Here is a 26810-nt window from a genome sequence, read left to right on the forward strand (position 1 = left end):
GAGAAGACAGTGAGAGAGAGCATGAGAGGCGAGAAGGTCAGAGGGAGAAGCAGACTCCCCATGGAGCTGGGAGCCCGATGTGGGACTCGATCCCGGGACTCCGGGACCGTGACCTGAGCCGAAGGCAGTTGCTTAACCAACTGAGCCACTCAGGCGCCCTGGGTGGCTCATTTTAATAACGTATTTGGACTGCAACAATGGAGACAACTCTAGGGACCCCAGACTGTCTCCAGACCCACTCACAGCAAGTGCGGTCCTTGGAATGCTTTTCGGATTGGTCGGCTCTCCTCTCCTCCAGCCAGTGTCCTCCGTTTCAGCCCAGTCTCAGTGCAGAAGTGGTTCCAGTCTTCGATCTGACCCCTCTTTCCGTGTCATAGCATCGCCTCTGCTCCTACTGTTGGTTGGCTTGGTCTCCTCCATGTAAAGTGCTAAGAGCGGGACACTTGCTGGCCTGGACGATTTTTGAACACCAGCATGCCATACACCCCTGCCTACTTCAATCAGCAATGCCGGGCTGGCAGAGGGCCAGCAAGAGCTGCAGGCAAATGTGCCTCCCTTAGAATTAGGGCATGGTTGCGCTGAGAGTCTTAAGGACACGGGCGGAGGAAATAGAATTGAGTTAGGTTTACCCCAATTGTCCAAGGAATGTGAACTGTGTTTAGTAGGCACACTGTTGTTGAAGGCTTTTATCAGCACAGCCTGCTGACTCCATATCCTTTTGAATCCTCAGACTCTATCATGCTGTGGGCCAGCAGTTTAACAACTCTTTGCTGTATAATATATTCCTTTATTTCAGTACTGTCTTCACTTGAAAACCTTATCACTCCATCCTCAATTTGGCTCCATCACTCCCTTTGTTCTCTGAGTCTTTCTCATATATGTCTGTACCCTCAGCAGATTGCCCACCATGAGTGGGCCTTGTCTAATCAGTTGAAGGCCAGAACAGATCAAAAGCCTGACCCTCCCCTGAGTAAGAGAGAATTCTCCCTCCAGATGGCCTTCAGACTGAGACATTGGCATATTTGGTGCTTGCCAGCCTCCGTAATTGTATTAGCCAATTCTTTATCACGAGTCCCTTTCTAATATATATTATTGTTTCTAATTCTCTGGTGTACCCTGACTACCACACTGCCCTAAAAGAAACCCATTACCCCAGTAGTCGTCATCGCTTATCTCTCCTCTCACAACCTGAGCTAAAATTGAGAGTGGGATGCTGAACGGACTGAGCCATCCGGGTGCCTCTCCGTTATCAGTTATTCATTTGAGAATTTCCTTGTACAGGCCTGTCTATATGCAGATTCCCTTAGCTATGGCCTACAAGTTTTGGTGTGTTGTGTTTTCATTTTCTTCATTTTCTTCTTTAACCCATTGGTTATCAACCCCTGTGTCATTATATTTTTGTTCATGTCCCAAATTTCCTTTCCTTCCTGACAGATTGACTTTTGCACCATGAAATGTCCCTTTTGTCTCTAGTAGTGTCTTGAAATGTGGGTGAGCTTCAATGTCTATTTTGTCTGGTATTGGCAGAGCCAGCTCTTCCTGGCTGTTTTTTGCCTGGTGTATTTTTTTCCATCCTGTTACTTTCCACTTACTTGTATCTTCACATTAAAATCTGCCTCCTGTGCAGAACATAAATTTTTAATCCACATAGGCAGTCTTTGTCTTTTAATTAAGTTGTTTAATCTCATTAGGGTACCTGGGGGGGCTCAGTTTGTGAAGCGGCTGACTCGGAGTCATGGGATGAAGCCCTGCATCAGGCTCTGTGCTCGGCAGGGAGTCTGCTCGAGGATTCTCTGCCTCACCCTCTGCCTCTTCACCCTCCTCACTCAATCTCTTTCTCTCTCTGTAGTAAATAGATCTTAAAAAGAAATAATCTCCTGATATTAATGATATGGTTAGATTCACATCTGTCATATTGATTTTTATCCTCTCTATATCTCACTTTCTTATTCCTCTATTCATCCTTTAGTGCCTACCTTTGCATTAAGTGGGTATTTTCTAGTGTAACATTTTAATTCCATTAACTTCTTGAATATATTTTTAAGTTACTTTCTTAAGGGGTGTTCTTAATCTTACAACATATGTCTTCACTTACCAGAATCTACTTCAGATTCCTATTAGCTTAGTTCCAAGGAAACACAGAAACTTTATTCCTACATAACTCCATTTCTCCCATGCGTTTTTGTGCTGTCATTGTTAATTTATGTGCTCGGCAAGTTTAAAGAACTCTGAGTTTCTTGGTTTAAAAGAAAACCAAAAATACACAACGAGGTTCCCAGATGAGGAGTTATTTCCCTGTACTACTCTCTTCAGCAGAAGGGGCAGCAGTAGGACAGAGGATTCGCTGCCCCCCCCCTCCCCGACCCCCACCCCTACCCCACCCAAGGGCTGTGAGGGCCCAGGGCCAGCTTCCCCAGCCTTTGGAAAATTCTGATGGCCACACCTGGGTATAGCTTTCCAGCGGGGAGAAGGTGCGTCCCGGGCCCCCAGAGGCTCCACCTGCCTTCTCAGGTGGAGGGGCCCAGAGTGGGCTTCTCTGCTCTCAGTCCCTCCCCGGAGGCTGGGCTCCTGTGGGAGCGGACACTTTCCCTTGCCTCGGAGCCAGTACCTGTAGGTCTGGGGACTACAGACCCCTCCCTGCGGCCCCGGCAATGTGCTCAGTGGTGGCAAGGCCTTCTGTTAAGAACTCTCTGGAAAGCAAGGTCTGCAAAGGGAACTTGCAAATGTGTGCTCAATTCCCAAGTTAGACTGAAGAGTACCGCGAGTTGCTGATAAAAGGTCTGATTGAAGAGAGAGCCCATATTCAAGCACTGAATCTGCGCTCTGGAAAGAGGCAGGGTTTTAAACAGGGACCTGTCAGTGTTCCTCGTGGGGGCTTCATCCCCCAGTAGCACGGCCACCATCCATCTCCCATCGGTTCAAAAGCGACTAAAAAAATATAGAAGTTATTCCTAGAACTGAAACAAAAGAAAACAACAACCACCAAAAAAAACCCAAATAACTAAACTCTGCAAATAGAATTGTTTCACCATTTCTTTGTATTTTTATTGAATTTTTTGACTTTTTTTTTTTTTTTTTTAAATTTCTGCCCAGTCAAGACAATTCAAGGAGAAACCACAATTACAATTTACAAACTGTGGTATGAAAAAGAACACACACACACACACACACACCCCATCGGGAATTATACCAAACCCTTTCCTTTTCATTCATTCAAAAGAGCCCAAATGCACAAATGTCAAACATGAGCACTGTCATTTTTTTCTTTCTTTTGGAAGGGGGGAAAAACATTTATCCTGGCAGGACTGTTACAATTCTAGGAAGTGGTTTTGATACCACAGATTGCAGGAATAGAAACTGTAACTAATGTGTAGGGTGTTTGCGAGGCAAGGGACAACTCGATCTGCAAAGTCTCCCCTTGTGCTAGGCCTTGGCTGGCTGTGTCATCCCAGGTACGCAACCACCTGCATCGAGCCTGACCGTTCCAGCAGAGCAGAGCGTTTTCCGTCATCTCCAACCCTCCCCCGACCCTGAAGCAAGGTCTCCGGCTTTTCTGGAGTTGCTTCTGGTCACGTGTGACACCGAGATTTCTCATTATACCGCTTCTCTAAGGTTCAGATGACAGCACAAAACATCACTTGTCCAAAAATAGCAGTTATTAAGAATGTGGGCATTTAAGTTCATAAGAATAACACACATTTTGCAGGGTATGTCACCCAAAGGAACATTTTTTTTTTCCCATTTAAAATGGTCCCCTGGGGAGTTAGCCCAAAGTCACATCCTTCAGAGTCCTTGCAAAAGACTGGTCAAAGTCAGTTCATTTGACAGTTTTGGAACCCTCTCGTGCCAATTACAAAACTCCTTTGCCCAACAACTCGATGGTCCCTAAAGCAATTAAATGTTACCATTTGGCTTACACGCACACACGCGCGTGTGCACACACGCGCGTGTACACACACGCGCACACAGAGGCGCACGCATGCACACGCACACACAAGAACTGTGACCAAGGGATTAAGCAGGTGAACTTGTGACTGTGTTCTAACAGGACATGAGATCTCAAAATCGAGGCGGCATATTCAAGTATCCAAAAATGCAGAAATAGTCTGAGATCCCATTTGATTTTATGACCGTGAGAAATCACACTCGTTTAACCGAGGTTCTGGCATTAGTCAAGTCGACTCCTGGAGCACCCAATCTACGGACGTCAGCTAGGGAACTTTCCCAGGGCAGCTACTTGCTAGCTGGTTATTCTTTTTAAAAATATGTTGAGACCTCGTATACTGGCATTGCAAGAGTCAATACTTTATAGAAGAAGGAAAAGAAAAACATCAGCTGACTCACTTTTCATGCCTTACACTACAGATTAACAGTTTGTTTTACACCTTTTTCCATCCACACGCAGAGGAGACAGCTGCAAACAGAGTCCTCTCCCTTCGTCAAAGAACGTGTTACTACTGTGGCTGATACGTTTGGCCCCGATTTGGAATGGAAGAGAGAGCAATTTGCTCTGCTCTTCATGTTCTACTCTGTGGAGACTGAACAACAAAGGTTTTACTAGTTCCTGGCAGGTGACCATCCTGTTGGAGGCAACTCACTGTCTTAAGGTCTGCCAGCCAGACGTGGAGGGCTATCCGGGCGCTATGCTAAGTTTCACAGACTGTTGCAGAGAGACAGAGAAAAGGACTCGTTAGCAAAGCTCTCTGCACAATTCACAACTCACTCCCGATTACCTTGCGCTATTGAAAGATTAAGGTTTCCCATGGACTGTCCCTGTCCCCTGAAGAACGCCAGCACCGGGCCTCCATCAGCACACCAGCCTGTGACAACTCACTGTCGAGAGGAAACCCAGCCCGGAGCAATGACCACTTGGCCCGGCACTGGCAGATAGGCGGGCAGAGCGACCCCGCAATCCCACCAGGCCCCCCAACAAACTGGCTTACAGGCAGGGGACCCTGATTTAAAACAAGGGGAGGAGACACTGCCTGCCAAGAACCACATTTAAGGTTCTTGCGGATTCCTGGTCACCTCTAGGACCCCCACACTTAATCCGTGGACAGAGAGATATTTTTTTTTTGTAATCTCAGAAGGATTAAAGAATAAAGAATGAACAAAAAGGTCTTATGCTAAAATAAGAAACCAGCCCCATCTTGGCACAGTTCTCATGCAGAATATCGCACCCAGTGTGAACTAACGCTAGAAGCATCAAACTGTATAAATTTAAATGTATTTGCATATTATAAAAATAAAGATAAACATATACATATTTTACACTAGTCACGGAACAGCAATGAACGGTCAGTCGATCCCTCTTTCACATTTAACACAACTGAAATCTGAGTGCTCAAAATACGGCCACCTAAACGAACTATGGCTTTTATGTGGACAGAAAACAAAATCCCTGAGAAGCCATTCGACTTTTTTTTTTCTTTTCTTCAAGTAGCGCTCTCCTCGGAGGATCACAGTTCTGAGGTTCAGGTTGTAAAACATTTGCTCCATGTTCTCCCCTAGCCTCCCCCCTGCCCTCCCCGCTCCCTCTACAGGCCAGGTCTGTGCCCTCCTCTGCAAGCACCCCACGCGTCGACTGGCTGGAGTTCATGGGACACGCGCGCAGGAGCGTGGAGGGTCTGCCAGGTGTGAAAGATGGTCCAGGTGAGTTCGGATGCTGTCTTTTCTTCACGGAAATTCCACAGCCATAGAAGTCACTGGTTTCTGTGCTTTTCACCAACGTTCTTCCTATATGGGTAGATGAGAAGAAGGCAGAGCAATGACAAAAGGTGACAGGAGGAGCGTCTCAATGATAAGAACTGGAAGCAATCATAGGACTTGGGTTTTTTGCAGATTTTAATTTCTACTTCTGGAATTCCTTATAAAAATGTAAAGGTCAGGGGCACCTGGGTGGCTCAGTGGGTTAAGCCTCTGACTTTGGCTCAGGTCATGGTCAGTCTCAAGGTCCTGGGATCGAGCCCCGCATCGGGCTCTCTACTCAGCAGGGAGCCTGCTTCCCCCTCCCCCTCTGCCTGCCTCTCTGCCTACTTGTGATCTCTGTCTCTGTCAAATAAATAAATAAAATCTTTTAAAAAATGTAAATGTCAGGCAACTCATGATTCTTCAAAGGAAAACATTTTTCCTAGAAAGCTAGGCAAAGGCTTCCGTTTATAACCCGAAGTTCAGACATAAAGGCGAACTCTACTAATCAGTAATAATCACCTAATCCATTGTCATTTCACAGCTGAACTAGACTTCTAATCAAGAGGCCCAAACTCTAACCCTGGGTCCTTTCGAGAAACATCTACGGATGGATGGACGGGGACACACACACACACACACACGCATACGTGCGCGCATGTAATAACCGGCTAGGAGTAGGCATCTATCCTGAAAAGGGAGAACTCTTGGTTTAGGATGTCTATCTCACCTAAAAGGCACCCTTAAAGCGTCAGAGGCAAGGCTGTCAAACCAAAAGGCAGAGACAGATGAACAGAAAATGAAGAAATGCCTGCACCGCCACCTAATTAAACCAAGTGGCATTCAATTCAGACCAAATGGTTAGAGGGGAAAATGTCCAAGGCCCCCATCCCTTATATCGGCTTTCCTACAATGACACGCAGACCCTCCATGCTCTCCCTCTCTCAGGGATGCTTGATTTTAAGGAGACTGAGTCCAATATTAGCAACATTACCCAAAGTCTGCACCTTCCGTTTGCGGACTGCTTACCCCATGCTAAGACTCACACCACTCACTGCGGAGCCGTATTTGATGACTCCTCGATCCTGTAACAAGCCCATGAGGTAAACCCCATCCCCTCTGCGTTCACCAAGAAGGAAATTAAGATTCCAAGAGGGTAAAGAACTTGCCTGCGGGGACGTAACAGTGTGCGGCAGGGCAGCCTTTAACGAGGGTTTCTGGACTCCCGAGAGCGCTGGACAGCTCAAAGCAAGGTGGGGATGTTTGGGGCCCTCTGGATAGTTTCCTGTTTCTCTGGCACTTGGCCCTGAGGACTTGTGAAGGCCTATCATTATAGTAAACGTCCCAGTAGGAAAAGTTTTGAAAACGGACGCAAATTCAAGTCATAATACAATAAATCTAATTCTAAAGAGGATGGCAGTGTGGAAACTCATGCCTCCGCCAAGCAGTTTGCCTTTGGTCCTCGGAGCGCTGTGTGTGTGTGTGGGGGGGGGGGGGGGGTGTGTGTGCTGGGCAAACGCTTTCCTGCGGACTCGAATGAGCCTTCAGCAACGCAGACAGCTGTGTCCGGCTGTCTGTTCCCCTGAGCCACACGTAGGACAGAAACACAAGAATGTCTAAGCAAGGGTGCCCAGAGGGAAATAGCCCACTCTTGAGAGGGGGAAAAAAAAAAGGAAGACCAGTTTGAGTGTACTTCCCCACTGATAGCACTTTTCATGCTCGGGCCCTCGAGGAAAGGAAAGAGCCGTCACCTCACCCACCCTCCCCCCCTCACACGGCTTCTCCATCCCAAAAGACCCGCCGCCAACGCTACTTCCCGGAACTTTTCTCAATCCTTCCTGGCAACGTTCTTTGCTCTCGGTGCCCACAGGACTTTGTTGATACGCCCGCTGTGGCAGGGAGCACATTCTGGTTGTAATTAGAGCCTCCTGAGTTTGTCTGGTTATGTCTCTGATTCCCTTTCTCCCCAGAGACGACTGGATTCGTGAGGGCGGGGTCTGGCTGGTTATTTCCGCAGCCTCCGTACCTGGCTCGATGCCTGGAGGGTAAATCCTTAACAAAGTGTTGCTGAATGAATAATGAATAAGATGTGATGAGAAAGTCACGGGTGAGAAACAGCTCAGATACGAGACCATTACTGTCAGGGTGGCACGTAAGATGTGAGGCGAGGTGTCACTGATGCCAGGCAGAAGGGTGAAAGATGGTGTCTCCAAGGAGAAGACACATGACCTTGGCCCTCAGGACGATGGGCCTTCACCAGGTAGGCGAGGAGGGGTGGCAGCCCACCAAGAGCTGAGAGCCAGCCAGGCGTACCCTATGGTGGACCCTTCCCACGGTAAGGGAGTGTCGTGTGTGTCAGCAGGGTCGCTGGGGGCTGTGAGTCGTGCCTGGGGGTTTAAACGGGGGTCTGTAATCACCAGGAGGCCATGTAAGGCTTTTAGACAGAGAAATGGCAGGATCTGACATTGAAAGAGAATATTGGTTTGAAGGAAAGAAAGATGAGAGAGATGGAGGCAAGTTGGGACTCAAACACAGATATCCTGGTAGGGACAGGAGCGTCAGGGCCAAAGAGAAAGTCACCTGGCCTCGTGTCAAGGCACACTGAAGAGAAGGGAGGACAGGCCTCGGCAGACGGCCGCATGGGGGGAAGTGGGAGAGGGAGGCGTTGCAGCCGACCGACCCTTAGTACAGCAGACGGGGGCAAAGCAGCGCCACTCCCGAGGCGGGAAGGACAGGATGATGGAGAACACGGAGGGCGAAGGCCGTAATTCACACCTACAAAGCGTATGGGGCCTCCCAGGGAGCTGCAGGGGCCCGCCGGAAAGAGCGGTCCGCCCGGAGGCTCAGCCCCACACACCTCCCAGGTGATCGAACCAGCTTTCCCTGGAAAACAGCACAATTCTTCAAGGCAGTGAGACGCTTAGGCTGAAACTGCAGCTCTCCCGTGTCATATCAACAGGTCTCTTGTTTTCTGTTTTCAGATGCTTTGACATCTGGGCCCTGGCTGACCCTGGAGGGACTGAGATAGCGAACAACTCCAGGCCAACCCCGCAGAGCCCACACCCTGGGACCACTTCCTTTATCAGGCTGCAGCAGCACAGGCCCCTGTCTATCTGCCTTCCTCACTCTGGGGCCACGTACCAGACACCTAGTGACTACTGCTGTGCCCCACAGCCCATTGAAACGACTCTGCCTGGCCACACCCGGCCAGCACCTTCCCACAGAAAACACAATACAGGCTCCTGCCCAGTTCCTCCAGCTCTGCCTCAGGCCCGACCCCGGCGCTTCCCCAGGGCACTGTCCATCACAAGCTATCTTGTCCATGGCACTCTGTTATGACACTACATTTTCCAACAACCGTGTAAGAACTTGGTGTGAAAACAGCACCGACCTCGGAGCCACGACATGGGTTTTAGGCCCAGCTGCGCCGTTCGGTACCCGTGGCTGTCAGAATGTGGCTCGGTCTGGCGCCCACAGCTTCCCCACCCGATAGAACGTAAAGGGCTGTTGGGAGCATTATGGGTTAGGGGGCTTTGCTCTGAGGGTCCATCGGGCACCGCAGGCATTGATGATGATGATATGAAAGAAATGATACCACTCCCCTCCTCTTTCTCCCATGAAGACGGGGTTAGGACACCGCAGGGGCCCTTAGACACAGACCCTCAAGGGGTGAAGGGGAAGCCAACCTTCTTCCCTACCTCCGCAGCACACAGCTTACCTTCCCGGGCAAGGACTAAGTGCTGCTAGGTAAGTCAGTGAGCACACTTCATTCTAGGATCTAGATCTGCATTTCGAAATTCTGTCTTTTAGGAGTACCTTGATATGCTACCCACAGGGCACACCACCAACATCCCTGGCAGGAAAAGCCGCAGCCGAGTTTACGGAGCGCTGTGCACTCTGTTGGCCGTGCCAACTGCTCCCCTCGCAATGGTCTCTCTCGATGCTCCCAACAGCCCCCCAAGACAACGCTTCTGGACCCTGCAGCTGACAGGGTCTACAGTCACGGCACCAAGAAATCGCGAAGATTCAAACTCGGGCAGCCTTAAGTCCAGAGCCCAAACAGCCTTGAGAAACGAAAAGTGAACACTCCTTTGAAAAAGCTATTTGCAAAAAAAAAAATAAATAAATAAAAATAAAAAGCTATTTGCAGTGTGATCTGCTTGAGATTTTCCTGATGTTACATCCATGCATCATGACTTTTTTTAAATGACTTCTTTTTTCCAGCAAGGAACGAAGATGACTCATGCATGCAATAGCATCGTTTCAGGCAAAAGAATCAAGAAGTTTCTTTATTCGTAATTCCCAGAGGCTTCTTGATTCTGGATAAGCAAAGGGTCGGTCATCTTGAAACGCACCGCTGTACGACATCTCTTCATCCCAAACCCTACCCACCCCTGTTTTCCCCCTAAGTTCTTGAGTCCTCCGGAAGCCCTTATCTATTTAAGAAACCCTCTCTGCTTCCCAGAGACTTACCCTTAAAAACTGGCGCTCTTAAAGTCACAGATTGGATACAGTAAAAATGATGACAAAGGGGAGAGAAGCACTATCTTTTCCACTTAATTTTCCAAGAAAGTATGGAGATACCTAAGCAGAGAGGGAACAAATTCTAGTATCAGTGTGGCTGGCGGGGCACTAAATCACCCGAGAGACACTATTTCTCCTGGCCTGTGAGCACAGCGAGGCAATGAGCTGTCTTACTCCTTACAGAAAACACAGCACATCCGCGTGATACGCTCCCCAGGCCACCTCCACATTTAGCTCCCTTCCTTCCGAAATACCATCCCCACCTGTTGTGTTTTACTGCTCTGTGGTCAGTGAAAGATTCTCCATCGTTATAAAGCCAAAGTCATGTTGCTCTACTGATTTGAAAAAAAAAAAAAAAAAAAAAAGAAAAGAAAGAAAATGATCAAGTCCCTACTAACTAATCTGAGGGCAGTCTAACATTTTTGCCTGTTTATCGGATGAAATAAAGGCCACAGAGTCTTCCTCCTATTTTTTATAAAAGGCTGTTTCCATTGGTCTTAAATATCCTTATGTCATAACAAGGAGAATGCCAAAATTCCTATGCGAGGTCATCACTATATCTTTGGGACTACTTATAAACAGTAAGAAGCTGGAATTTACTGGGATCTTGCTTGAATGGGAACGCTACAGTATGTACGCAATGACCCAAGTTTCAAAAGTGGCCCTGAAAGGCAGGGTCTTGGCCCTGCCTTTCATCCTCGGTCATACTTTTTGGAAAAGGAGAAAGCTTATTAGCTCAACAATCTTCAAGCCAGCCAGTGTTTTCCAATCCGGCCACACACGAACTGCCCCGATCCCGACTGACTTCCATGGTTGTGTCCACCACCCCACACAGATGTGGGATTCCACCAGAGAAATGGCAGCTGGCAGGAGATAAAAATGATCTGGTCCCATTTCTTGTATGTTCAAGGGTAAGTCCATTAAGAAACCACATGGAAGGGATGCCTGGGTGGCTCAGTTGTTAAGCGTCTGCCTTCGGCTCAGGTCCTGATTGGGATCGAGCCCCGCATTGGGCTCTCTGCTCAGTGGGAAGCCTGCTTCTCCCTCTCCCACACCCCCTGCTTGTGTTCCCTCTCTCTCTGTGTCTCCCTCTGGAAAATAAATAAATAAAATCTAAAAAAAAGAAGGAAGGAAGGAAGAAAGAAAGAAACCAACCAACCAACCAACCACATGGAAGAATTAGATTGCATTTTAGGATGCCTTAAGGTAACACGTTTTTATACACTGACCTACTGAATTCTGTCTCTTAAATGAAACTCAGGAGATACTGGGTCATCTGGCCATTTACTGGAGTCTATACTTTACTTGCTAGCGGTGGGCTGGTCTAAATCTCTCTGGAAATGAAAGAGAGGAACATTCTATAGGCACCTAAAAATAAAAAACGAACAGTGAGCTGCCATTCGCCTAAAGAAGTTCACGCGCCCCTTCTGAACTGGAATTTTAATGCGTCTCAACGTGTAGGGCAGGCGGGATAAAGGTACGAATTTCCAAATAAAATTTTTAAACATAAACTTAAATGAACTGACTTTCTCCTTACTTTCCCCACCGAAAGGATATTTTTGCCTCTTGTGAGACGTGTAATGTCCAAGACTCAGTATCCCTTTCGTGTCTCAGCATCGATTAGGCTGACCATTCAGAATTCCTGGAGGACGAGTGTGTGAGGTGTTGGAGGGGCTGACAAATGAGATGGCGAAAAACTGTTCACAACGTACCGTGTATCAAATCACCGCGATGAACGTTTCAAATATCTTACAATTTCACTGACAATTAGACTTCACTAACGCTGAAAAAACCCAAAAGATCAGTGGCTGCCAGCGATTACGGAGGGAGGGAGAGGCATCCTCTGACTTTCAGGGCACTGGAAATAACAGTTTGGGCACGATAATGGAGGCTCCGTAAACCCCCGGGACGGAGAGCACCGAGTGTGGAGCCGGATGTAAACTGTGGTCTCTGGGCGATGACGATGTGTCCGTGCAGGGTCGTTCACTGTCACAAGTGTGCCCCTCTGTCTGCTGGGGGACATCTATGCGGGGGAAGCCGCGGTGTGTGGGGGTAGGGGGACATTGGATCTCTCTGTACCATCTGCTCAGTTTAATTGTGAACCTAAAACTGCTCTACAAAATAAAGTTTGTGTTTTGGAAAAAAAAAAAAATGTCATCTATACTACAAAAAAAGAAAAAGAAAAAACGATCTGAAGAAGGCGGACGTCCCCCACTTCACCGCTGATGTCCAACAAATGGGGGGCTGGAAGCAGGGTGGACGAAAGACTGAACTAGGCCAAGAAGAACACTTTCTAAGAACTGCTTTGAAGCTCATAAATGTGCTTCATACCAACACACCAGGCGGCAAAGCCATTCCTGAAAGTGACACGAGACATTTCTTGACTGCGCGGAACTAGGTGTTGCGGGAGACGGTAGTGGCTGCCAACGGGCACACGTTTCCTTCAGGAGTGATAATAACGTCCTACCTCTAGACCGTGGCGGTGGCTGTGTACCACAAAATAATGTGTCAATAGCCACCACATTATTTAAAAAAACACACCAGACAGAATCCATATAACCTTAGGGAGGACAGAATTTTTCAGCCAATGTGCTACAAGGTGATCTTTCCCCTCATCTCAAGGGCAAATATCCTTGAAAATCAGCCCCGAAGAGCCAAAGTCTGAAGGTGACTCACATTTCTATCAGTAATCGGCGAAGAGCACCAGAAGCCACTGAGCTCCTTGGTTATCCCCCGGGAGGATGAGGGAGAAGAGAGGCATCTCATTCACGGACCTTTTCCCCATGGAAAGCCGGCTCGCCCATCACCAAGGCACAAGGGAAAAGGTCATTAAAAAACCCACTGACCTACTCTTTTATTCTCTGTCTCTTCCCACAGGTAAATAACACACAGAAAAATCTCAAAATGAGAAATAGAAAAGCTTGGAATTTTTAAGAAAGAGCCCATCAAAGAACAGTGGTCGATGATTTTTCTAGCACACGGTAGCCCCATTATTTTATTCATGGTCAGAGGCAGGCTCCAAGTTCGATGGCAAGTCTCTGTTCTGACCGGTAAAGGAGAGGAGTAAGTTGGTTAAAGAGCTTGGACTGTCTTCTCAGAAACCACCATGAGATGGAGATCGAGGGTGCTGGAGGAGAGGGAGAGGATTCTGATGGGATTCTGGAAGACTTTTCGAGCTGAGGCCTGCTGTGCTGGCGGAATTACTAAGAATGCTCCTGTCACCCTCAACCCCTTCCTGATTTGAGCAGTAAAATACTGACCCATGTAGCACGGATCAGCGTTGCCTTGGTGCTGACAACTGGTTACGGACCAGAGAGAGCATCTGTAGCCAAGGATAAAGACCACTGGCGAGGGAGCACCCCCTTTGAGTCAGGGAGGGGACCCCAGCGACCAGAAAGCGCAGCGTGCACATATTTGTGATCAGCAGGGGGATCTACCATTTTTCAGACCCGCGCCTGGCCCTTCCTCCTGGAAGTTCTTATCCATAGGCCTGATTCAGAAAGACAGCTCTCCACCATCCACCTGCGTTTTCTGGGATGACGGAGAAGTAAAAGATCTCTCTGCCACGACTTGCTCAAGTTAACCTGGCTGGAGTTCCAAAGGCAGTGCAGCAACAGCCCAGCCTCCCAAGTTCTCCTGCCTGCTGGTAGCCCCAAGTCTAACTGTCAGGGGTCAGACCCAAGCGGTGATCCCACGATAACTGTCTCCTGTGGCAGCTTTCCTCCTCAGTACCCCCAATCTCCTACTTTCCATGCCCTGTCATCTGTGTGTACATCAGACCTCTGCTGGGCAGGGCCAGGCTTGCCTGTATGTTGGTTTCCATGGATATTCCTTTGTGTAGAACTGAGACTCCATGTCAACCCTGCCGTCCACTGTATGAGACTTTAAAAAAAAAAAAATCCATTTTGAAATAAACTACTCCCATAGCTAGGTCAAAAGTAGCTTGATCCCTATAGGTATTCTCTGCAGCCTCCAGACATTGGAGGCTACATGGCTCTGATGACCCAAGACCTTCAAGCTGCTTAATCATGTAGGTACAACAAAGTGTGCAAGACGGACGGGCCGAGAGCGCTTTCTCCCGGCCAGCCTATGGCCGGCCTAAATGTCTTCCTGCGGCAGAACAGCGAGCAGCCCTGGGGAGAACGTCGATCAGCAGGCTCGGTGCCGCGGCGGTTTTTGTGCAAATGGATGTGTTAACTTCTACCTCTCTCTCTCTCTCTCTCTCTCTCTCTCTCTCTCTCTCGCCTCTTTAATTGCCATGCGGCTATGGCAAAACAAGACTTGGCTGAGCTCAGGAAGATCTCCGCCAGCGCAAAGCATAGTGCAAACTACTGCCCTCCAGGTCAGAGCCGCGATGCCCTTACCCTTTCCCCACGTGTGTCTGACAGAAAGGGGCAATCCCATTGCTATCATTTGATGGGTTCGGGGCAGGGGATGCTCTGGTTCGTATGAAGCTACTGTGTAATCCTAAGAAGTGCCTCGCGATGGCACAGTGTCTCGGGAACCCGTTAGTGACAAAGGAGACCGTAAGCAGCAGGTTCGCTGAAGCAGCGTTCTGCACACCCAGCCTTAGCTAAGCGGCCCCCTTGGGCACTGAGTGATGTTTTCCAGCAAAGACGAATTATGGGTGTTCGAATGAGTCACCCCATTTAGAGAAAGGGGTGCCTCTTCCACAGCTACGATGGAATGAGCGCCCGCTGACCCTTCGCTCTGCAGATGACACACCAGAGTCAGGAAAAGGGACACTTCGGGGCAGAAGCACGAGCCCACCCCACCCAGGGCTCTCTGGAACGCAGCTTCACAGCAAGTTTCTCAAGATGAGGAGGACGGGTCACTGTTTTCAAACGCAAACTTTGGAAGCACCCTATAAAAAGCTTATATATATGCAGAAAAAAAAAATTCTATGTGTCAATTAGAAAGAAAAAAGGAAAGTCTGCTGTCTGACTACTCTGCGGGACAAATCACGTCGCTGCCGGCCCCCAGATAATGAGATCTGCTCCAAGAAGCCTGTGGCTGCCACTTTCTAAGATCTGCGGTGAAAAGGTATTTCACCTCAGTTTAGCAGTACCCTGTTTGCTTCCTAATACTACAAAAAGAGACAAATAAAAGCTGAACCCAGGATGAGTCTGATGTATAATTACTAAGCTAACCCTGTGTCCGAGTTAGCTCATACGTGTACGTTCTCCGTGTTTAAGTCTGTCTGGGGAAAGGTGGAAGCTTCCTTCTGCACAACCCCTGATTATTAAGGACTGAGAATCAGAGACCCACAGAGAAAAATAATTTACGACAGATTTTCTGTAGGCTTTTCTTATTTAATGAGCCCTCACTGTTCTCACTATCCATTAAAAAAAAAAAAACCCAATAACCTCTTTTTGGATTCATATACCTGCAAATATACTAAAAGTCAATTAACTGCATGCTTTAAATGAGTGAACTGTCTTGTATGTGAATGACAGATAGCTCAATAAAGCTGCGAAACACTCTTTTATCAAGCAAAGCAAAAAAACAAAAACAAAAACAAAACCCCACAAACAAGAAAAAAAAACCCCTCCGGGGCGCCGAGGTGGCTCAGTGGGTTAAAGCCTCTGCCTTCGGCTCAGGTCATGATCCCAGGGTCCTGGAATCTAGCCCCGCATCGGGCTCTCTGCTCAGTGCAGAGCCTGCTTCTCTCTCTCTCTCTGCCTGCCTCTCTGCCTACTTGTGTTCTCTGTCAAATAAATAAATAAAATCTTTAAAAAACAAAAACAAACAAACAAAAAACCCTCCTAGTTTGCTAGGAATAAGCAAGCCATAGTATCTCTATCACCTAGAGATCTAGGTCTGCCGGGGGGAGTGGTCAGGGTTTGCCAACACATACTTGAACTTTGGCTTTCTGTTGTCACAACCACTGAGGCAGGATGGGGAGTGAGGGACGGGGGTACCACATCTGGAACTCACTTAGAACAGGGGCTGATCACAGTCGGTGTAGGTGGGTAAACCAAGGCAACATTCACTCGCTCGCTGCCGTTCTTAGGGCAAATGATCTCTGCCACTCCTTCCGGTCTGGGCTGACTCAGAAGCTCCCCTGCAGGAAGAGAGAGAAAATGCATCCGTGAGATGTACCTTAGGAATGGGACCATTTCACCGTTACAGCGCTGGGGGGTGGGGAAGCAGGTACAGAGGAAGCGAAGGGTCCGAGAACAAATATGCCCCTGGGGATCACAAAACTGGCCCCGCTCTCACTCCGCTGCTGCCTAAATTCTCATCTGCGTCACCATGGAGAATGGTCTTGTGGTTGTGGCAAAAGGGCCATCGTTCCAAACAAAGACAGCCTCTGCCACCATTTCCCTCACCTTCTTTTTCACAGACTGGCGCCGGAGATCTTTATCTAGATGTCACGGCCAAGAACGGAGCCAGGATCCCTAGAGCCCCGGCAAGCAAGGTCTGCCAAGGAGCTTCCTGTAATTAGCATTCGGGACAGATGGGACTGGGGCAGACCGCAGCAGCCTTTTGACAAAGACCTGCAGAAATGGTCTCGAAATGCAGCCCACTGGAAATGCTATAAAGGTAAACAGCCCAGCTCCACACCGGCAAGAGGGCAAGAGGATTTCTTCCATAGGTGTGTGTGCGGATTTGAAAGCACCAGCTTAAATACTATGTGATGAGTAAAGGGGTCTAGTAAAAACAGACAATTAACTTAATGGATCACCACAATAGCCCCGGGGCTCTGCATGCCTGGGATATAATCTCTCTCCGACTAGATCATTAAATCCCTAAGACTTCCCTTCCTTAGTTTCCTCTCTCATCCACTTACTGGGCAGCTGCCTGCCCTCTCTCTCTCTTCTTCTGGCTACCCCAGTGCTCTCACTCAGAGAAGATGCAATAACCAGCTCCTAGCTGAGGATGGGAGCTGTTACTGCCTAAATCCCCCTACTTAAACCGGAACGTTAAATAAACCAAACCAAGGACACAAAAATGTATGTCAACTAGGCAAAGATACTACTGAAAATAAGACGTCAATTCTTTGGCAGCCATCACTTATAGAATGGATCTGAGATTCTAGCGATCCCCAAGTTAAGCCAACAAAGGATAATTAAAAAAAAATCCTTTGCCTCAAAATATCCTATTTCTAAAGGCCCCACCTTCAGCAGAACCCACAGTAATAAAAGTATGGCCATGTGCTGACCCTTGAACTTTGAACCTTGAGCTTTAAATGTTATTTATTTATTTTTAAATTTAATTTAATTTTTTTTTTTTTTTAAGATTTTATTTATTTATTTGTCAGAGAGACAGCACAAGCAGGGGAAGTGGTAGGCTGAGGGAGAAGCAGGCTCCCCACTGAGCAAGAAGCCTGATGCGGGGTATGATCCCAGGACCCTGGGATCACGACCTGAGCCAAAGGCAGACACTTAATCCACTGAGCCACCCAGGCTTCCCAAACTGAGAGCTTTAAATGTACATCTCGTTTCATCTGTGTGATGTCTCTATAAGGGTTACCCTCATTTTACAGATAAGGAAGCTAATGGTCAGGACGTTATATGGTGTACCCTGAGTCAAGGGCTAGCAAGCAGGCAGACTCGGGATGTGACCTTGGGAAGTCCTCTCTGGGGAGCTTACTCTTCGCCCTCACCCTCCGAGACAGAGTGGGAACTGCTTCTTCTTGCCAGAGCACGTCTCCTAGAAGAGTACTTTTAAAACAACTATTTTTAAATAATGAACTAAGCATTGACATATTTGTACTTTTATGATAAGGCATTCGTTTCCTGCTTTGAGCATTTTTACATGGTTTTGGATGATATGAACTGAATATAATTCGAAGTTCCTTAACCAAACTACTGTCAACACCCAATTACTGCAAAGTTAATTTAGCATGACTAGCTTATGTCATGGATACATGGATATCAGAGCTAAGCTCTGACACCAACTAGGAAAAGAGTCCAAAATATAAAAATGCAAGTTAAGAATGCAAGCACTAAATGCTATCAAAGCAATAAAACGAACCAAAGTAATAGCACGTTAGAGCTGGATGCAAAGTTGGAAGTCGTCTGGCCCGAACGCTATGTTCTCAGAAACTCTCAGAGAGTCAGAAACTCTCTGAGTTTAACGCATTTGTTCCAAGTCCCACAGTGACCAGCGCGTCTTTGACCCAACCCAGCTGCCATGCAACCAGGACCACAAGAGGGTGCCCCGAACACCGCAGGCCTGGTAACATGCTGGTCCTGGACCGTTCTCCCCGGATCCTTAAGGAATATTTTCATTTTGCACTTTCTGTCCCAAGACTACCGCCAAGGCCAGAAGCTTCTCCTGAAAACACTCCTGCTTGGAAGTTCACGCAGCCTCTCAGTGGCCCAAGAGCGCAGGATCCAGCCCCTCACTCAGGCGCCCACCCCCCTCACAGGGGCTCCCTTGCTGGCTCTGCTGCGGGTTTCCGAGAGCAGACCCGTTTGCCAGAGCTGAAATAATCTGTAGTAGACTTAGTACTAAGCATCCGTTATCAATTTTTATTAAACCAACAGCTTTAGTGCTCCCCTTCCCAGATTTCTAGTATCAGACAGAACCAGGTAAGCGGCTCTGTTTGGGTCCTCCTCCTCCCAGCAGCACCGCCAGCCACAGAGGCAGCATGAAAGTTGGAGGCACCAAGAGGGCTCACGCATACAAAAAATCCATGCAATGCTTCAGAACATGGAGCAGTGGGGCCGCACGGGTCTCCAGCCTGTCTGTGCTCTCCCACAGGCTACCGCATGCTGCCGGCATTCCTAGGATGGGAGATTTGGCTAAGATTGCTGTTGCTAGACTGAGAAAATAAGGCAAGTAGCTTGTTCTTCTCAAAAAATGTACCACAAATACAAAAAGTGGTACATTACTCGTGTTGTCTACTGAAATAGAAGCTCATAGTCTCAAATTGCTTTAAACAAACTTGATTTTCAAACTAAAGGGTGCCATGCCTTGGGCGCAGGTCAGGATCTCTGGGCCCTGGGATCGAGTCCCACATCTGGCTCCTGGCTGGGCAGGGAGTCTGCTTCTCCCTCTCCCTTTGTCTCTCCCCCTACTTATGCTCTCTGTCTCAAATGAATAAATAAAATACTTTTTTCAAAAAACCCTAAAATACTGAAATTACTGAATTAAGATTCACTGAGTATCTAAATAGGGAGATCTTACAGTGTGTGAGGAGACGCAGGGGATACAGGAGTCTAAGTCAAGACCTCTGATACAAAGGGTCCCCCCCCATCCGAGAAAGTCAAACATCCGTACAAAGAACTACAGTCCCTGTGATAGGGACCCCCACGCAAAGTTATGAAATGTTAGAAGAGCAATGAGAAGGACAGACTAACGCTGATTTGCAGGACTAGAAAAAACCTCAAAGACTGGAGGACACCACCTCAGAAGCCCAGTAACGCTCATGACCATGTGTTCTACCTTATCATCATGCTTATATACATCAAGGTGAATGACACCCATTGATCCCAGAAGGAAAAACGATGATCACAGTTGCAGCCAACACTGATTGAGCATTTATTATGTGCTAATGCTATAAATGCATTATGTCACTTAGTTCGGATACAGCCCTACGAAGGTAGGTACAATTTTTATCTTCAGGAGAGAGAGTCTCAGAGGGGTTAACTACTCACCAACATACACAAGGAAGCAGTAGCAGGGCCAACATTTGGACCCAGGACTATCTGACTCCACTCTTAACCACCACACACTACTGTCCTGGGCAGGGATATCGTGATAATTAAATTAGACAACATAAGAAGTACTAAATGTTGTATCTGGCATCTAGTAAGTTCCTGACACTCTTACTATCGTGATGAAATTTTTTTTTTTTTGAAAAGCTCACTTTTCCAACTATATAAAAAATTCATTTACAAATATATGATCAGTAACCAGATTCTCTATAGTAAAGTAATACGCAAGGATCAGACCATAAGTTATCTGCCTGCAAAACACCACGTCCCCAGAGATTTGAAAACTTCAAATGAAAAAGAAAAATTAGATTTATTACACATCTGTCATCACTAGCAAAAGCAAATAAGAAATAAATTCCAAAGTTGGTAGGAGTTGTAAAAAAACAAACAACAAAAAAGCTACATTTATAGAAAATATGCTAGTAAAGTGAGGACAGATATACATGTCACCTGGTATGTTCCCATTTTCAGGATCTTGCTTCAAGCCCTTTCCTCTCTGACAAAAATTATGCAATGATTGCATGGCCACAGTATTTATAAAACAGTGAAAACTTGGTAACCTTCTCAAGTGTCCAACAATGGGGACATGATGAAAAACTATGACACGCTATTAAGAGGGGATCCTTCCTCTGAGGTCATTAAAAATTATGAGACTGACCTTTCTGGGTGACAGTGTCAACTGAAAAGTACCCTCTGATTAGAGTATATGAAACTCACAAACGAGCTTCAAGTGAAACGGGTCATTCAAGATGAAATGGCCTGGAGGTTATTTATTTTTATGTTTGAGTCTGTAGCAAAGCAGGATGGTAAGCATGTTTCACAACTGAAGGGCCAGGCCAGCTGTAAATGCTAATGCTTTCTCTTCTGTCGGAGATCTTCTGTCCGTGGGCAGTAAGCACACAGAGCCATCGAAGGAGCAGAAATTTGGCCTGACGCACAGAACACTGCATTCTCTGAAGCAGTATTAGGCCACTAAGTTATGAAGAACTGTTCTTAATGACTCTGGCTCAAGATTTCTGGCATTAAAAAGCTACCACATCAACTGTTTCCCCTCCCACCCCTGCCATACAAGAACAGAACACTAAGTTTTATTATGATTCTTTAAAAAAAAAAAAAAAAAATCAACAGAAGGTGAGGGGAACGAACTCTTCTCCATCTTTTTCTACTAAGCATCAGGATTCTCAAATGTGGGGCACATTACTCAAAATACTACAAAGTGATCATACTAATGACTCAAATCATAATATTAAACGCCCTGCACATTTCAGTGCAAATGAAACCCACTTCCTGATCCGGGATAAAGATCTAAATTATGAATATCCCTCAAAACAGCCAAAGAAGTCTAGATAGTAAAACAAACAATGATAAAGTTTCTATTAAGGAAGGAATGATCTGGAAGTCTTCGGAGCGTCTTGAGCTCTACTTTCTGAAATTCACACCCCTTGCCCCCAAGTCCACTGCTGTATTGTAATTAAGTGTAACTCTTGAGTAGTGGCTATGAGATACGTGAATGCCTGTTTCCCATATCTCCATAGGGCAAAGGCAGCATCGTCTGAAACCATGAGCAAGAAGGTTCCCCGCTTGGCAAGCCTACTGAGTTGTCAGAGACAGCAAAGACCAGAGAACTCCATGGTCACTTCATATGGAAGAGGAGAGCCAGAGAGGGGTAACCTTGTCTTAAGACGAAATAAAGCCCAGAAAGTATATACACGAGAGAAGTAAACCTTCAACATCCAAACGTTCAGCTTAAAAACATGACATCGTGCACACTTCTGAGTGTGAGAAAAGGCAGAAGAGATCTCCTGGTACCTGCTGGTTCCAACATAACCATCTGTAGACTCAGCTGCATTTGAGAGGAAGGTCCCCCGTGCCTGTACCCCCTCCAACCGGTGCCTCCCTCAGGATCATGGCTGGGTGGCTCCTGACTGGCTGCTGCTCCAAAGAAATAATAGAAATAGACCTGGCTGTGTGTTTTGGTAGTCTTTAAAAGAAATTCCATTTTCTTAAGCAGCTTTGGTCTCAGCCCTTTGATTATGAACTCTTTTTTTTGGGGGGGGGGCGGGGAGAAAGTGACGCACAGGAAGGAGGGTAACGAGTCTTTGTAAAGAGCAGAAATGGAGCTGGGTCTTCTGTTTCGGAGTCCAGAATTGTGTTCATCTTTGGCAGTCATCTTTCTCACCGTCATCTTTTTTAGAACAGGGTAGGATCTACCCTGGAACCACAGGTCAGACGAGTCCACGGTTGGCTGGCGGAAGCCGGTAGGCTGTGGCACCTATCCTCTGGGTTCTGGAAGCTGTCTAGGGGCTGGGGAGCAAGCTGTCAAGCTCACTCAGAAGCTGGGGGGGGGGGGGGGGAGGCACCAGCTGGAGTCCTTGGAAAGCTACCTCCATGGTCTGCTGAATTCATGGGAAAGCCAGCTGGGACAGCCTCAAAACTCCCCAGAAGCTGCCCACTGAGCCTGCTAGGAAAGCGGCTGGGTCCCCGGAGATTCAGCGGGCATCTTCCGGCTGGGTCTCCAGAAGTCAGCAGCGATGCCTGGACACATCGTTCAGCCCTTGGCTACATGAACTTGTAGAGAGTTCTGGGACTCTGAGAAGGCTCCCCAAAACTGCAGGGAAGCTCCACTCTTCCTGGGAGCAGAGTCTGCTTTTGGCTCAATTAGCACCTCTTGGAAATGAGTCAATGGATGATAAGACCACTTAATAACGGGATCCCTCTTGAGGGATGAATTCCAAAGGCAGCCACAGAAACTCACACCATCAGAAACGATGAGCTTCTTGTAAATTGTGTTTCCATTTTCACCAAACAGCCCTGCGATTCTTCAAAATGTGGAAATCTACCGAGTTCTGAGCAATTTAACAAGGTGAAGACATCTCTGTCTCCAGCCATTTGCTGAATTCTCAAGACCAGTTTTGATGCTGAAAGCCGGGATTTCTTATAAAAAAAAAAAAAAAAAAAAAGGAAAGAAAGAAAAAATGCAAATGCCCTTATGTGCCTCGATGCTTCGGGGACAATTTGTAAAGTCTTATCAGTAAGAGAGCACAACCTACGAGCCAAACAGAAGCAGGTCAACTGGGGTTCTTGGACATGCCCTTGAACTAAAGGTGCAAGTCAGATCCCACATTCAGTGGGTTTTCGGGGCCTGCTCATCAGACCGCACTAAACAAAGTGAACTTCAACACTTTTGCTTCCATTTCTGCCCAACATCCTCCAAGGTGGTGGTGGCGGTGACAGAGGCAGAAGGAGAAACAGAGATCACGCTCTTGATGACTTCTGTGACTCACACACACAATGATTCTGACCTGCGGAGTCCTCAGATTGTCCTAATGAGTAACAGAAGCCAAGCCAAGCAGGAGCCCCACACTGGGCACAAACGATTGATACCTTTAATTCTGCCTTTTATGGAAGATGCTCCGTGTGGAGTGAACACGCTCAGCTTTTCCTTGTTTGCCCAATTCCCAAAAGACGAGTGTCCTAAGAATAATGTCTGCTTACTAACTACATAAAGCTTTGTTTGCTTGTTTGTTGAGGGACAGGAGGAGGTGACGAGCATCTCGGGCAGGCTATGCCAAGCGGGGCTGCATTCAGACCCTCCCTGATGGAGAAGGACTCTGGTCTCTTCTGGATCTAAACAGTTGTGACCTAAGATCACAGCACCCCTTCCAAAGCGTCTGACTGGAGTTGAACCAGGAGAAAAGAAAAACAAAAACAAAACCAAAAAAGGTTAACATGATTTCTTTTCAAATCTCTGCCTGAATTTTGTCACTTTCTTCACATTATAAGCTCACACTTCCTTGTCGTCAAGTCTGTTTTCCTTTTTTGTTTTTTTTTACTCACACACATCCAATCCTCAGTACGCTTCTTTCCTACCACTCACTTCCTCATGCTTGGCCCGATGCAGTTGCCTTTCCTTCAGCCCCTGTTTCCATCACCGGCCGTGGAATCCGAGCCCCATCACCCCCTCTGCTCCGGGCTGCTGCTCTGCCTAGACTCCGCACCTGCTGGAAAAGCCTCAGTGTCTCCAAACCTACAGTCTCCTTCCCCCAAGTGTTCACCCCAGCACTGGGACGAGAAGCCAGGTAGAAGCTCCATGAGGATTCCCCTCTCAAGTGAGGTTCCAGAAGACACAAGATAAACATTCCTGGGGCTGGAACAGCAGGCGAACCTGGCCCTGGTGGCCTTTACTACACGGATGAGAAATGACTCCAGCCAAGTTGCGGGGAGCTCGGGAGCCTCCTCCCAAGGGCTCCCGAGCTCCAAAGACTCTGCCTTTGGATCTAGAAGAATGAACATGAGCAAAATAAAAGATTGTATCAAAGTTCTTTACCCTTTCTGGTCTCAGAGCTGTTATCAGTCCCAGATTAGCCCAGAAAACACACAAATTGCAACAACACGAAAACAAGACACCCTATCTTTGGATTATATACAAGATTTCTCTCGAGTGTCTAAAAATAAAGCACCCTGCATCCTGAAAAGGCAGAACCAGAGGCACCCCCTGAAGCTTGGATGAGGCAGGCTTCTGACAGGAAAGCTTTCGGACCATGGCAAGCACAGGGTAAACACTCACTACCCACAGGGAGGGCCAAGGGCTGGTCCAGAAAGCGCCGACAAACTCATGTGAGGAAATCAATCACGGACACACTGTGGGAAGGTGAGGCATCCAGAGCTGAAGCTACAGAGGACAACAAACAACAACAAACATGAAGCGAATGAATCCCCTCCGTGTGCACACACATCCCACCCGAGCTGCGATCTGAAGTTAGCCGGTCGGCTGCTGGCTCAGGCGTGCTGTTCGGCGATGGCCCCACGTCCCTCAGAAAACGCCCATAAGGACTTATGTCCTCACTGACCCTTAGAAGGTCTGCCAGGGTCTGACCCAAATCAAAGCTGGCCCGGGGCTGAGGGCCTGACTGCCCCTGACTCTTCCAACCACAGACTCAACTCGCCTCTCCTCAGACGACACGCCTGCCACTTGGCTCCATTTTCACTGCTAAGGGTTTATATAAATACAAATCCACCCAAGAAAGGAAAAATATTTCCCTTTTTCCTGCTCTGGATAAAGTTCCAAGAGACTTGGCTAAGGATTAGACATGCTTCACAGATCAAAGTGTGTAGGGGGGACGGTGGCGGGGGAGGGGGGCGGGGGGGGGGGGAAGCAGGGCCCAAACCCAACCGGCCTTCCCTCTCTCAAAAGGCAAGCGAGGATTCCAAAAAGCCCACCCTGCTGGACAGAAGTGCTTTCGAAAGGCTATTCTTTATTTGGATAGCCTGTCACCTACTTCTTACTGGAAACGGTTCCAGGCTCAGAGAAGTGATCGCGGACAACACGAAAGCATTCCGACTAGAACTCTCTCTCCAGCCACAGCTTTCCTGTCCGCTGAACATGGAAGGAACTTTTAGGACTGGAACTGAAACAGGAAAGGCCCAACAGCCTTATCAAAACCGACCTGATCTGGAAGGGATGGGATGATCAGAAGCCATAGATTCGCTTGTCTCCTCATAGCGAAGATGACAAGATTCCCACAAATTCATTTTTCTTGGGGGGAAAAGGAGTGAATGTCAGGCTGGGTTGGGGGAGGTGGACGGAGCCAAGGAGGCTGTGCAGGGGCCTGGGAGACCAGAGAAAAGGAGGGCCGCGAGGAGCACTGAGATGGTCCCTCTTGCTTATTGTGCACACGGCTGTTATCTCCCACGCGCATAAACAAACACTACAGGAGAACCTATAGCGCGTGCGCGGGGGCGGGGGGGGGGGACTGCCTCCCCCCAACACGAGAGTCCCTTTACCTACCCCACCCCTGCCCAAGTCTCATTCCCAGAAGATCCAGACTGGACTTGGGGCCATTAGAAGCAAACAACAAGCGTCCGTGATGATCTGAAAAGTATTAAATGGCCCTAATGGTGGAAACCCAGAACTCCTTGGCCACTCTAACCTCTTACAAAGTTGCAGTTATGAACAAGAAAGAATTCTTCATATTTCAATGGCACCTCATCTTGACGTAGATACAGCTGGCTTCCAGACTGAAGGCTAAATACAGATAGAAAGAAGAGAACACAGTGCTCGCTTCGGCAGCACATACACTAAAATTGGAACAATACAGAGATTAGCATGGCCCCTGCGCAAGGATGACACGCAAATTTGTGAAGGGTTCCATATTAAAAAAAAGAAAGAAAGAAAGAAAGAAAGGAAGGAACATAATCATGAAAGCATTAAAGCCAATTAGGAAGTATGGGATGGCCCAAATGGGCTTGGCTTCCCATGGGGAAAGGGTAGCGCCAGGGAGAAGCCAGTTCTCCGAGCAGCTCGGTCTGTGTAGAACCTGCCACTCAACTAGGCCAATTTGCCTTCCCTCGGCCTCCATTTATCTTGTCTTGAGCTTTTCACTGAATATGGGACTAAGATCTGACGACCTCTTAAACACGGTCACTTGGACACTGACACGTCCAAAATCAAACTCTTGATTCCATTAGCCCTACTTCCCCAAAGTTACTCCTTTCCAAGGCGTCCCCATGTCCATAAATGTCCACTGTGTTCTTCCAGTGACTCTGGACAAAAAACACAGAGCCAGCCCTGACCCTCCTTCCCCTAACGTCCCACACCACAGCCCACAGCATCGGCACGTCCTGTTGCTCCAACTCAATCCCAGCCAGCCCATCAGACCACCTGATCAGCTCCCTTGCCCACACCACCATCAACGGGACTATCATGGTGCTCTTCTAGCCCACATCTGGCCTCCCTGGTCCACTTCCCTGCTGAAGCCAGACGGGTTCTTTTAGAACGCAGATCGGGTCATGCCACTCTGCTCAGAACCCTCCAACGCCTCCTGTGTCACTGGGAACAAAGCCCAAGTCCTCACAAAGGTCTCCAAGGTCCCATGTGATCTGCTCCTGTTTACTTCCTGCCCAAGCACCTTCATCCAGCTCCCTGGCCTG

The 26810-nt window shown here is 47.7% G+C and overlaps 1 protein-coding gene and 1 non-coding gene across 3 annotated transcripts in view; one reads left to right on the forward strand and one right to left on the reverse strand.

The window, feature by feature from the left end:
• Positions 1 to 5208: 5208 nt before the first annotated feature.
• The window catches only part of MFHAS1 (multifunctional ROCO family signaling regulator 1), a 98226-nt gene continuing 76624 nt past the window's right edge, over positions 5209 to 26810 (reverse strand). Inside the window, exons 2-4 of one of the 2 annotated variants that reach the window (XR_009349582.1) lie at positions 16150 to 16276; positions 10162 to 10272; positions 5209 to 5736 (exon numbers count right to left, since the gene is read on the reverse strand). Coding sequence is in view for 1 of the 2 variants with exons in the window: in XM_059155864.1 (XP_059011847.1) it covers positions 5703 to 5736; positions 16150 to 16276 (161 nt within the window). In the remaining variant the exon portion in view is untranslated. The remainder of the gene's footprint in view (positions 5737 to 10161; positions 10273 to 16149; positions 16277 to 26810) is intronic. The other variant, XM_059155864.1, reaches the window with a different exon arrangement.
• Positions 25935 to 26038, forward strand: LOC131820711 (U6 spliceosomal RNA). The gene has a single exon (XR_009349747.1). It is a non-coding gene; the product is annotated as a U6 spliceosomal RNA (small nuclear RNA).

The sequence above is a fragment of the Mustela lutreola genome, chromosome 18, assembly GCF_030435805.1.
Source record: "Mustela lutreola isolate mMusLut2 chromosome 18, mMusLut2.pri, whole genome shotgun sequence".
Lineage (NCBI taxonomy): Eukaryota > Metazoa > Chordata > Mammalia > Carnivora > Mustelidae > Mustela > Mustela lutreola.